This window comes from Cervus canadensis, chromosome 10, assembly GCF_019320065.1.
Source record: "Cervus canadensis isolate Bull #8, Minnesota chromosome 10, ASM1932006v1, whole genome shotgun sequence".
Classification (NCBI taxonomy): domain Eukaryota; kingdom Metazoa; phylum Chordata; class Mammalia; order Artiodactyla; family Cervidae; genus Cervus; species Cervus canadensis.
The window spans coordinates 9,329,353-9,342,302 of NC_057395.1; the positions used below are offsets into that span (position 1 = coordinate 9,329,353).

The 12,950-nt window shown below is 39.2% G+C and overlaps 2 protein-coding genes and 1 non-coding gene across 4 annotated transcripts in view; all 3 read right to left on the reverse strand.

The window, feature by feature from the left end:
- Positions 1–12,950, reverse strand: part of LOC122447855 (ankyrin repeat domain-containing protein 26-like) — a 933,540-nt gene that overhangs the window by 63,588 nt on the left and 857,002 nt on the right. The gene's annotated exons all lie outside the window — the stretch shown is intronic.
- LOC122448370 (ankyrin repeat domain-containing protein 26-like) overlaps positions 1–12,950 on the reverse strand; it is a 35,105-nt gene that overhangs the window by 10,350 nt on the left and 11,805 nt on the right. Inside the window, exons 7-12 of the mRNA XM_043479630.1 lie at positions 8,326–8,416; positions 6,377–6,475; positions 5,738–5,766; positions 5,571–5,643; positions 2,931–3,179; positions 1,811–1,893 (exon numbers count right to left, since the gene is read on the reverse strand). Coding sequence (XP_043335565.1) covers positions 1,811–1,893; positions 2,931–3,179; positions 5,571–5,643; positions 5,738–5,766; positions 6,377–6,464 — 522 coding nt within the window. The 5' untranslated portion in view covers positions 6,465–6,475; positions 8,326–8,416. The remainder of the gene's footprint in view (positions 1–1,810; positions 1,894–2,930; positions 3,180–5,570; positions 5,644–5,737; positions 5,767–6,376; positions 6,476–8,325; positions 8,417–12,950) is intronic.
- Positions 12,262–12,368, reverse strand: LOC122448990. The gene has a single exon (XR_006271811.1). It is a non-coding gene; the product is annotated as a U6 spliceosomal RNA (small nuclear RNA).

A 12,950-nucleotide genomic window follows, 5' to 3' on the forward strand; every position in this document is an offset into this window, starting at 1 on the left:
CTCCTCCTTAGGACAGATGATAATTTTGTATTTCTCACAAATCTCACCTAACTTCTGCTTTAAGTCATTTGTGATGGTTCTAACTTCTCTTTCCATTCTAATTTGCCATCTTTGATCCACATTTTTTCATACTTCTCCACACAAGGAGGCCTTGAACATACAGATCCGTCCTGTCTACCACATTCCTTATTTATTTCTGGTTCTTGAGGCAATTTTTGCAGCTGCAAAAGTGGAAGATTAATTGGGTTGATTTGATTTTCAGGTGTCTTTTCTGTCAGGGTACATGTGTGCAAAATAATATAATCCTTAACTAATCCAGTATGGATAAGTAAAAGTCAGAAAATCATTAAAATTTCACTGTTAAATGTCTTAATTTATATGTAACCACTGACAAATCACCAGGTCACAACTAAGAAGTGAAAAATAACTTGCCTTACCGGAAAATAGGAGAAAAACATTAACTCACAAACCCAATTTTGTCACTGCTTGACTGAATTAAACAATTCATACATGTTAAATCTACCAAAAATCAATTAGATGATTTTTAATGTTATAAATGCTTCTTCCCTTAAAAATAGTTCACCTCACAATACCGTATATGGGGAGTCCCTACGGCATGTCTGCTAAGGTTTTGGTTTTCTTTTTTAAGGACTAATATCTGGAGAACAGACAAACTTTATATGACCAGGAGCCAAACTCAATTAACACTAATCAGAAAGAGGAACCAATTCCTAAATTTTCATGTAAATTATATATTATGATAGTGCTATACATCAATACATATTGCCTGCTTACATTCAGCTATGTGTGTGCTAGGTCGTGTCTGACTCTCTGCGACCCCAAGGACTGTAGTCCACCAGGCTCCTCTGGCCATGGGGATTCTCCAAGCAAGAAGACTTCAGTGGGTTGCCACACCCTCCTCAACCCATGCCTTCCCAACCCAGGGGTCGAACCCAGGTCTCCCACATTGCAGGCGGATTCTTTCTGTCTGAGCCGCCAGGGAAGCCCGACAACACTGGAGTGGGTACCCTATCCCTTCTCCAGGGAAATTTCTCGACCCAGGAATTGAAACGGGGTCTCCTGCATTGCAGGCAGATTCTTTACCAGATGAGCTACCCAGGAAGCCCCAACATTCAGTTATATTATGTTCTAATATCCACCAAAGAAAGTAGATAAAGCATTTTTAGTAATATCTACTGATTTCCCACCCTGAAGAGAAATAAATTCGAACGTTATTATTTGCACCCTAAAAACAAAGGTCCAATCTAGAAGGTTCGATTCTCTTAATAGGCAACTGGGTTGATTCTATGACCCCAATCTCTCCCTGAATGTTCATCCCTAAGTCGATTATGCCGAGATCACAGGCAGAATGAATCTTTTATCTTGATGTCAGTGACTGGCGCTTTCAATGGAAAGCCTTGAGCCACTGGGAATGATTTCTCTTTACATATATCTAGGTCAGGGGCCGTCATATTGTTCAGAATTTCAACTGCTTAATCTTACGATTCAGTCTTTGATATCACCTTCTTAATCATGTAATGAAGTTATAAAAATGGCAAAAGTAAACAAGTCAGGAAATTTTTTTCCCTCAATTCCAAAGACGAGCTATAAATTATAATAGATTCTAACAGTATTTTAAGTTGTATAATTAAAGTGCTATAAAAACTATTAAATTATTATCTATCAATTCTAAAAGGGTAATTTTGAAAGGCAATTTTATTTGTTATGGACTCTGTTATACACTGTATTGTATTGGTAAAGCACAGAAAATGGAATTAAACCAGAAATTTAAATTTATAGTTTTACTTGCCTGTGAATCGTTATTTTCATTTCCATGAAGTTTTTCTTGTTCTTCCTCTAACATCACTTCCACATCTAGTTCTCCTGACAAATCTGCATGTTTAGTTAAAATTCCTTAGAATATTTAGATAAAAGACATAATCTTTATTTAAAACACAGATTTAAAACATTGTACCAAATGACAGCTTAAGTCGAAATTTATCTTCAGATGAATATTTACTTGTTTAAGAAATACTTCCAATGATCAAAAACTTCAACAAACCATTTGGGAAACACCAGATGTCACCAGGATACAGGCACACAAACACCTCAAAGCTTCATTCATGAATTCATCCAAGCATCAGCGAAAAAAACACTCAGAAACCAAACAAGGTTTCAAAATACAGGACAGACATATAAAGTCACAGTATATTCTCTTCTCTACTTCATCACAGTACCTTTTAACAACATGCCAAGCTTCAACTGCATTATTCTTCTTAGTTTACAAATTCCTCTTACTTTTTATGCTTTCATCAATTCCTTCATCTGAAATGCTTCCCTGTGCTCTTCTGACAAATTACTTTTCATCTTTTCAGACTCAACCTGCTTTGTGAAGTTGCCCTTGATTACAGCTATCTTTCCCCAGATAAACAGCTATCTCTTTCCTTGTAGCTACCTTAGTACTTTTTTCTAGTGCATCTTTATAGACCTCTCTAGTGATAGACATACATCTAAACTGTAAATTATTTCTTGACATGTCTATCCTCTTGGCTTCTAGACTGCAGAGGGCAAGCTGTTAAAAATCACCTTAGTATGAATAGTCTTTATGTTTTTCAATAATTAATTGTCTACCTAGGTCTCACAAAGAGTCCCAGAGTTCTAAATATAATCCTGCTATCCACTCTCAGATGTATGCTAAATACTAGCCTAAATGAACTTGCTTCTCCAAACTCTCTTTGTTATTTATTATAATCCTATGGTCAGAGGGAGAACGCAGACACCTTGCTAAGAGGTAGTGTTTGGCTGTAGGTTGCATAAAAGGAGTCAGCACAAGGTAGGTTTTGCCACAAACTCGAATCCGGATCCGTCAGAATGATGGTAAGGCCGTGCCCAGGTGGCGCACGGCTGAGTGCCCTGGGCTTCTGCATTACCTTGTTTGCTTTCTCTGTTTTCTGGCAGCGGAGACTGGCCTGGGTGATGGGGCATGGAATTCCCTACCAGAAACATCGCTGCATTTTTCATCTTTTCTTTATCTGTTGCGGTCTTCTGTCCGAGTTCTGTGGGTGCTGACTGATTTTTGGTCACTGACTGGGACACCAACGGACGCCGATCATCAGCTTTCAAATGCCCGGCTCTTTGACAAGTCTCACTACTGAGGCTCAAACTAGTCGAATCCCAGTCTGAAAAATGTGAAAACAAAGTCTCCATTTATCAGGATCTGAGGAAGAAACAACTCTGACTACCTCGTACAAAGTCTTTCTTCAGAGAATCAATCCCACTTCCTCCTTCCCCTGAAACTCACTATTCCTTCAGAGGTTCCTCTCTCTTACCTGTCACTGTCATTCATGAAGAGATGTTACCTAGTGTGTCTCATTTCTTCTACTTTTTACTTTTCTAGTATTACTTTGATTCACTCAATCTTTATTACATACTCTGTATTTCATAAGAACTTTATTATTTTCCTTCAACATACAAATATTTTATTAACAAAATTTATCTCTAATTTATTTTATGTTTAATTTTGCATGATGATTTTGTGTCTTCTAGAGACCATGGTTTTAAAAACACTTTTAATGAATGGTACTACTTTAATTAATGGTAGAAACCTAGACAACGTATTATAAAGCAAAGACATCACTTTGCTGACAAAGGTCCATACAGTCAAAGGTCTGTTCTTTTCAGTAGTCACATGTGAGAGTGGGACCATAAAGAAGACTGAGTGCCGAAGAATTGATGCTTTCAAATTGTGGTGCTGGAGAGACTCTTGAGAGTCCCCTGGACAGCAAAGAGATCAAACCAGTCAATCCTAAGGGAGATCAACCCTGAATATTCATTGGAAGGACTGATGCTGAAGCTGAAGTTTCAATACTTTGCGCACCTGATGCGAACAGCTGGCTCACTGGAAAAGCACCTGATGCTGGGAAAGACTGAGGGCAGGATGAGAAGGGGAGGGCAAGAAGAGAAGGGGGCGGCAGAGGATGAGATGGTTGGACAGCATCGCTGATTCAATGGACATGAACTTGGGCGAACTCCGGGAGATGGTGAGGAACAGAGAGGCCTGGCTGCAGTCCATGGGGTCACAAAGAATCAGGCACGACTTAGCGACTGAACACCACACCATCAACAACTACTTTAATTTCAATGAGATGGTCTTTCCTCAATGTACATATGTCTTCAGAACTCATTTTTAAAGCCTTGGAGAAACATTATACCCTGGAGAAGGAAATGGCAACCCACTCCAGTATTCTTGGCTCTTGCCTGGAAAATCTCTTGGACAGAGGATCCTGGAGGGCTACAGTCCATGAGGTCGCAGTGGTTGAACACCACTTAGCGACTAAACAGAAACATCATAAACTCACATAAGAAATGATAGCCTTGTGTGTGACTAATTGTTTCCATGTGAAAATAGCTAAGTCTAGGACCACACTGGACCCAAGGAGCACAGAGGGCCATGAGACAGGAATGAATACACCACAAAAAGCTAAAACTGTTAGACCTACATTTCTTAAGGGAAGTCAAAGAAACAAGCAAGAAATGTAAAAGTGAAACGTAAAACCCTGTGTCAACACAAGGGCCCCTTTATCATTTTACATCGAATCACTTCAATGGTTTAAAACTGTGGTTCTCAAGTGTCTGCTCAGAATTGCTGAAGTCCAGAGACCCATCGGGTCAGGGGGTCCAAGAAGTCAGAACTCTTTTCACAACAACACTAAACGTTACTTCCATTCTCATGCTGTTCTGAGGGCACAGTGGCGTTCTTCAGAGACACGATGTGTGATATCATAACACTAAGGACTAATGGAATTAGCAACTATGATGGTGTGTGCTTGTATTTTAAGTTTTTCCGTTTTTATTTTCCAATACAGTGAACAACAATAGACTTAAACAAAGTTCCTCGGAATTCTCAATAATTTTTAGAAGTATAAAAGGATCCTATAGCCAAAAACTTTCAGAATCACTGTTTTGAAAGATTATGTCTATCGAATTTAAGGTATGATTATTTCCCCTACTTCTCATAATCAAAGACACCACAAACATACACACACACAGTCTGCTAATCAAAACATCTGATTGGCCTACATTCATCTGTGTAACAAAACTAAGCTGAAATAATTGTAAGTTGAAATACAACTGACATGTTAGCAAGTGAAGCTTTACTCTAGGTAAAGATCAGAGTTCAAATAAGAATTTTTGGACACTGGAAAAATCTTAGGGTCTAATAATTAATCTCTGAGAATTCCGGAGAGTATAGAGATTCCAAACTGAGAACTTAAGGGGTATCGAAACATATACAGAAACATCTTGAGTTCAAGCTTACATTTTAAACATTTCTTGTTCATATGCTTGTAAATATCTTTTTTTTTTGAAAACGTGGAAACCAACAATTATGTTTGCCTTATGTATGTCCAATTCTTCAATTAAATTTGCAAAAAGAAGTTAAGAGTATGAAGAGCTAGCATTTGAAATATTTCAGTGTTCCTCTTTCCAGACGGGACTTCCCTGATGGCTCAATGGTGAAGCGTCTGCCTGCAATGCAGGAGCCAGAGTTAAGTGTGTATCGCAAAATTTACCTGAATTAGATGTTTGTGGATCTTTCGTTCCTACTGTTTTATTAGGAACAGAATCTTTCACTCCGACTGCGGGCTGAATGGGTTTGGAAACAAGTTGATTAATAAATAATGTGCATATGATACAATCCACAGTTCATAAATCAAGATAAAAGCATAAACATTTTTACCTTCACATTAGGATATTTCTCAGGAGACTCTAAAAGGCAAAAGGGACATAGAGTTAATCACATGTAAATATGAAAGCCAGCCGTACATTCATGCAGAGTTAGTACCGAGCAGAATCCTCGTGCGCCTTGACACTGAATACATTTGGTTTCAGTGTCTTGTTTTTAGGGAGATGTTAGGACACTGGCAAGACAGACATATGAATCCATTATAGATAGTGAAGAAAAACATAGGAATACAGGTTTAACAAAACATGCAGTAAGATTTCAAAAGTAACATCATGTTTTCAATGACTTTAGAAAATATTAAAGAGCACACAGACCAATGTGAACATGCTGACTGATGAGGAGAAAATTAATCTTAATCAGAGGAGCAAATCATGACCCCAAGAAGATACATGTGAAAGCTGATGGTAAAATGCAACAGTGTATCTTGAATCCAATACAACAGTAACAGTTACACCGTTACACAAGCATTTAACATGTTCTTCAATCTGTCCAGTCATTTAAGAAGTGCACAGTTGGGATGGCAGTTCAGCCGAAAATGTAATTCATTTCTCATCAGAGAAAGCAATGACCTGATTAGCTCCAATATACACTTGTAGAAAAACGTTTCACAAAAGTATTCATTTTTTTCCATACCCACGTGGGCTACTGCTATGCCTGCATGTCTGGGCTCCCCTAGTTCAGCCATCTTAAAGTTTCTCAATCCACTCACGCAAGAAGGCATGAAAGACACACCTACGAAATAATGCCCGAAAGATTTTCAACATTGAAATACAATGATCAAAAAGAAAATAATAAATTTAATTGCCACACAATTATTAGACGTTAAAAATCTTGCATGTTTTAAAATCAGTGTAGTATTTCTTGAAAATAGCAATTCTAGCATTTAGGGAATGAACCCTATCAATCTGTTTTGTTTCAAAACTTAGTTTGGTTGGGTACATCATGCTAATGCTTAAAAGGATTTCTGTGAAACAACTGTCAAAAAAAGCAGTTATCTTATAAAAAAACAAGTCAATCCCTCCATATTCAAATTAATCGAATTTGAATAACAAATACCAGTACAACATACATCTTTGATGTCTATAGTTACTTGGAGTAGCTGGGGTTGACCCTACTTCTAGCACCCGCTCCCACCTCCAGGATTCGCTGGAGCAATAATGATCTTATCTCTTTTCAGGGTAAATACACTCAAGTCATCTAGAAGGCGTTCTCTCAAGTGTCCTCATCAACTCCAAACTCACCTCCCTAAAGCCTTCCTTTCCTCCCTTTGTCCTTTCACTAGAGTCTTTCCTCTATAAAGGGTAATCTCTGCATCCGTGGTCTTAATTTTTCCCCCTTTACATTCTTTCTATGGATCATCCCACCACTTCTTTTTCCTTCTTTGCTTGGCAATGGTATCTCACACCTATAATTGTACTTCGACTCTTTGCTTCCCTCTGGCTATAGACATGCTCAGAAAGAAAAACAAAATAATGCTTTTCCTTGATCCTGTGATGTCCTGCACTAGCCAGTTCTCTTCTTCCAGATTTCTCTAAATGCAAGGCTACACCCTCGCTTGTTAGAAACGCAGAATCTCAGACCTCGTGCTCAGCATGTCCACTTCACACAGGGTCCCAGGCGCCTAATTAAAATTTGAGAAACTCTGGTCTATACAGAGTCTGCTTCTACATGACTTCAACTTAATTTGTTCTCCTGAAATCTTAGCCTCAACTTCCTCACTCTAACACATCCCCCCAGACTGAAACTGTATTACAAGTTGGAAACTTTGCAGTGGACTCTCGATCAGGCTGTAGGTGCCTTGATCTCCCTATCATGTCCCCCGCTCTCTCCTTCTTTCCAGGTCTCTTCTTTTGGCCTATGGGACACCATCCTATAAAGCAGCGACATTTTGCATGACATCAATTTGCAAACATTTACAGCTGAGCACCTATGCCCATGTTCCTCCACAAAGGATAATGCACAGCTCTGCATGCCTAGGGACCTCAATCCTGAATCCTCCATAACAATGAGGAAAACAGAAAGGGGGGAAAATTTTGCTGCTCTTCTCTGATAAGTTTAGGTGCTGGAAGCTCACTTCACATTCACCGTCCACGTCAAATACTCCCTTTTCCTAAAGACCTATCTTACTTATGGCCCCCTCCCCCATAGGCCCTTGCTTCTTTTTCCTTCATTTCCTCCCTCTGCCCTCTGCCTCTGTCATCCTCCATTCCCTCTTTCCTCTTATTTCTCAACCTTCCTTCGGTTGTTGAGTATCTTGAAACAGAACCAATAATTTTTTCTTTTGTCCATGTGCCATGTGGAGTCTTAGTTCCCTGACCAGGGATCGAGCCTCCACCCTTGCACTGGACAGTCTTAACATTTGGACCTCCAAGAAGTCCAGGAACTAATAATTTAGCTCCTTAAACTGGATTCTCAATTTCATCTGTGCCTGACACCTGATAAGATACACAATTTCCCTCCTCTCCTCATCTTTTTCCTCCCTACGCATCTGACAGGTGTTTTTTTTTTTTTTGCCTGTCAGAATATTCCCATTATAAATCAATGTTCTGTCAAATAACCTTTCTATAAAATACAGTTCTTACCTTCTGCTTGTCCATTTGATGTATTTTTTCCTCTTTGATCTCCAGGTAAATGATCCAGAAACGTCTGTGGAACACTCTCAGAGATACTCTGCTAAAATGAATATTGAGTTCCATGAAGGTTTCCTAATGTCTTCCTAAGAAAACACCCTACTTTTAAAAACTGCCTACATTTAACCCAGTTAAGACAGGTTTTGCCAAGATCTCACAGCTGCCAATTGACAGAACCTGGATGCTGACTTCATACACTGCTGGATCACCAGGCAGTGGCTGTCAGCAATGAAGACATCAAGCCCTTCCTATCTCCTTCCATAGCTGCCACCTTCAAACAGGGCATCGTTACTTTATGTTACCTCAGGTATGGCTGCCATAAAGGTACTCTGCCCTGCTACTTAAGTTTAGTCGCTCAGTCATGTCCGACTCTTTGTAACCCCATGGACTGTAGCCCGCCTCGCTCCTCCAGCCATGGGATTTTTCCAGGCAAGAGTACTGGAGTGGATTGCCATTTCCTTCTCCAGGGGATCTTCCCGACCCAGGGATCGAACCTTTCTCTAATACATTGTAGGCAGACGGGAGGGGGGTTCTAGGTGGGCGGCCGGAACCCACAGATGCGGTGTGCACCAACGTCAACAAGTCATGTGGGAAACGAGATCACAGTTACTGGGAACTGTATCGAGACAAAACTGGAGGACCAGGTTCACACAGGAAAAAGCAAGTGTCATCTTCTTCCTTCAAGTGACGGGGATCTACTAAACAAGTAAAGGCATTACATCATCACAAAAATATTTTATTTGGTGCCATGCTTTTATTCAAATGAAAGGGAAAAGACTGCCCTGCACGAGGAAGTAGCAAGTTCAATTCGGTTCAGTCGCTCAGTCATGTCCGACTCTTTGTGACCCCATGGACGGCAGTACGCCAGGCCTCCCTGCTCATTGCCAACTCCCAAAGTTTACTCAGACTAATGTCCATTGAGTCAGTGATGCCATCCGAACATCTCATCCTCTGTCGTCCCCTTCTCCTCCTGCTTTCAATCTTTCCCAGCATCAGGCTCTTTTCTAATGAGTCAGTTCTTTGCATCAGGTGGCCAAAATTTCAGCTTCAGCATCAGTCCTTCCAATGAATATTCAGGACTGATTTCCTTTAGGATGGACTGGTTGGATCTCCTTGCAGTCCAAGGGACTCGCAAGAGTCTTCTCCGACAACACAGTTCAAAAGCGTCAATTCTTTGGCACTCGGCTGTCTTTATAGTCCAACTTTCACATCCATACTTGACTACCGGAAAAATCATAGCTTTGACTCGATGGACTTTTGTTGGCAAAGTAATGTCTCTGCTTTTTAATATGCTGCCTAGATTGGTCATAACTTTTCTTCCAAAGAGCAAGTGTCTTTTAATTCCATGGCTGCAGTCACCATCTGCAGTGATTCTGGAGCCCAAGAAAATACAGTCTGTCATTGTTTCCACTGTTTCCCCATCTATTTCCCATGAAGGGATGGGACCGGATGCCATGATCTTAGTTTTCTGAATGTTGAGTCTTAAGCCAACCTTTTCACTCTCCTCTTTCACTTTCATCAAGAGGCTCTTTAGTTCTTCAATTTCTGCCATAAGCGTGGTGTCATTTGCATATCTGAGGTTATTGATATTTCTCCCAGCAATCTTGATTCCAGCTTGTGCTTCATCCAGCCCAGCGTTTCTCATGATGTACTCTGCACATAAGTGAAATAAGCAGGGTGACAATACATAGCCTTGATGTACTCCTTTCCCTGTTTGGATATTTGGCCTTGGAGTAGAGAATGAAGCAGGGCAAAGGCTAATAGAGTTCTGCCAAGAGATCACACTGGTCATAGCAAACACCCTCTTCCAACAACACAAGAGAAGACTCTACACACGGACATCACCAGATGGTCAATTCCGAAATCAGGTTGACTATATTCTTTGCAGCCAAAGATGGAGAAGTTCTATACAGTCAGCAAAAACAAGACCGGGAGCTGACTGTGGCACAGACCATGAACTCCTTATAGCCAAATTCAGACTTACATTGAAGGAAGTACCAAATATGACAGTATCGTACAGGAGGGCATTAAAGAGAAAAACAAAAACCAAAAACCTATAAGCAAATCTCCAGACTGGACAGTAAGCACACTAGACACTGTGCATCACCCAAAGTGTCCATGAAACTGCAATTAAAAAGCTAATTTGGCTTTAAAAACAGCCAAACGGAAATGGTAACAGTCATTCTAAAACAAACTGCACAGCCAGGAGGAATGAAAAGATTAACAAGTATATTTTAGAAAGATTACTCTGGCAGCAACATAAAAAAGGACATCAGGGTATCCAAACGAGAAAAGAATATTTCAAGATTATAGGTGAGACAGTGAGTTATGGTGATAAGATATGAAAACTGATAAGCAGGCAGAAAATACTGAACTTCCTGAGTGACTGGAGCTGGTAATTTCAAGGAAGTTTGGAGTCCAGGATCTTTCCTACTGTGGCTGAAATTCAGTGATGCTGTCTACTAGGATGGGGAGGACGGATGAAGGGATAGCTTATAAAGAGTCAGGGATGAGGGAAGCGTCAGGGATAATGCCTTCAGTTTGGGGTATAATAAATTATTTTGACGCATGCAAGGGACTCAGAAGAAAGGATTTGGGTACAAACATTTGAATTAGAAAGAGATAAACTTATTCAGGAAAAACATATACTTTAATTATTTGTAAAAGATACTAACTTGGTATAATTAATGCAAACCTAGGCAGAATTCTGAACTTTTGAAAATAAAACAATACCAGGGGAAGAAAACTATGAGATTAAAATGGTCAATTATATATTTCAACATGTTTCAAAGATATAAAAATATACTTTTAAAAATATATGCAAATACTCGTTTCTGTCATATTACCATAATAAGCATTTTTAAGTTTAATGAAAAGGTTTAATTGTAAAACACCCATTCAAGATGCTACAAGAAGACTCTGTTTTAAAATTGATCTTAAAAGACAAGTTTTAATTTGTAGAAGAGAAATGCTTATGTGAGGATGGAATTCTGAGGCATTTTAAAGTACTACTATGACGTAAGAGAGAAACAGAAAACCCTACTTGAAAAGATCTCATTCAAAATTGATGGAGAAATCAAAAGGTTTACAGATGAAACAAAAGTTAAGAGGATTTAACACCACCAAACCAGCCTTACAACAAATACTAAAGGGACTTACAGCCAGTAAACACAAGAGAAAGGAAAGATCTACAAAAACAAACCCGAAACAATTAAGAAAATGTCAACAGGAACATATATATCGATTATTACTTTAAATGTAAATGGATTCAATGCACCAACCAAAAGATACAGAATAACTGAATGAATACAAAAACAAGAGCCATATATATACTGCCCACAAGAGACCCGCTTCAGACCTAGAGACAAATACAGACTGCAAGTAAATGAGTGGAAAAAGATATTCCATTTGAATGGTAACCAAAAGAAAGCCAGTGTGGCAATCCTTATTTCACACAAAACAGACTTTAAAATGAAGAATATCATAAGAGACGAAGAAGGACACTGATAACGATCAAAGGGTCAATCCAAGAAGAAGACATAACAATTGGAAATATTTATGCCCCCAGCATAGAAAAACCACAATACACAAGGCAAGCAGTAACATGCATAAGAGGGGAATTCAAAAGCAACACAGTCATAGTGGGGGACTTTAACACACCACTTACACCAATGGACACATCATCAAGACAGAGAATCAATCAGGAAACACAAAACTTCAATGAAACATTAGACCCAATGGACCTAGTTGATATCTTCAGGACTATCCATCCAAATGCAGAAGAATACACTTTGTTCTCAACTGCACATGGCACACTCTCCAGGACAGACCACATCTTGGGCCACAGACCAAGCCTCAGGCAATTTTATTTATTTATTTTTTTTCTTTTTTAATATGGAACGCTTCACGAATTTGCGTGTCATCCTTGCGCAGGGGCCATGCTAATCTTCTCTGTATCGTTCCAATTTTAGTATATGTGCTGCCGAAGCGAGCACAGGCAATTTTAAAAAATTGAAAATGTGTATCACGTATCTTCTCTGACCACAACACTATGAGACTAGATATCAACTACAGGGGAAAAATGGCAAAAAACACAAATTCATGGAGATTAAACAATTCATTACTGCATAATGAAAAGGTTATTGAAGAAATAAGCAGGGAAATCAAAAGTTTCCTAGAAACAGATGACAACAAAAACACGACCACCCAAAACCTACGGGATTCAGTAAAAGCACTTCCAAGAGAGAAGTTGATAGCAGCACAATCCTACCTCAAGGACAAGAAAAGCACTGAACAGGCAACACTCTACATTTAAAGCAGCTGGAAAAAGAACCAAACCCCCTAAAGTCAGCAGAAGGAAAGAAATCATACAGATCAGAGCAGAAATAAATGAAAAAGAAAATGAAGGCAACAATAGCAAAGATTAATCAGACTAAATACTGGTTCTTTGAGAAGATAAGCAAAATGGACAAACCACTAGCCAGACTCATCAAGAACAGAAGGGAGAAAAATCAAATTGACAAGACTAGAAATGGAAAAGGAGAGGTTACAACAGACAGCACAGAAATGAAAAGGAT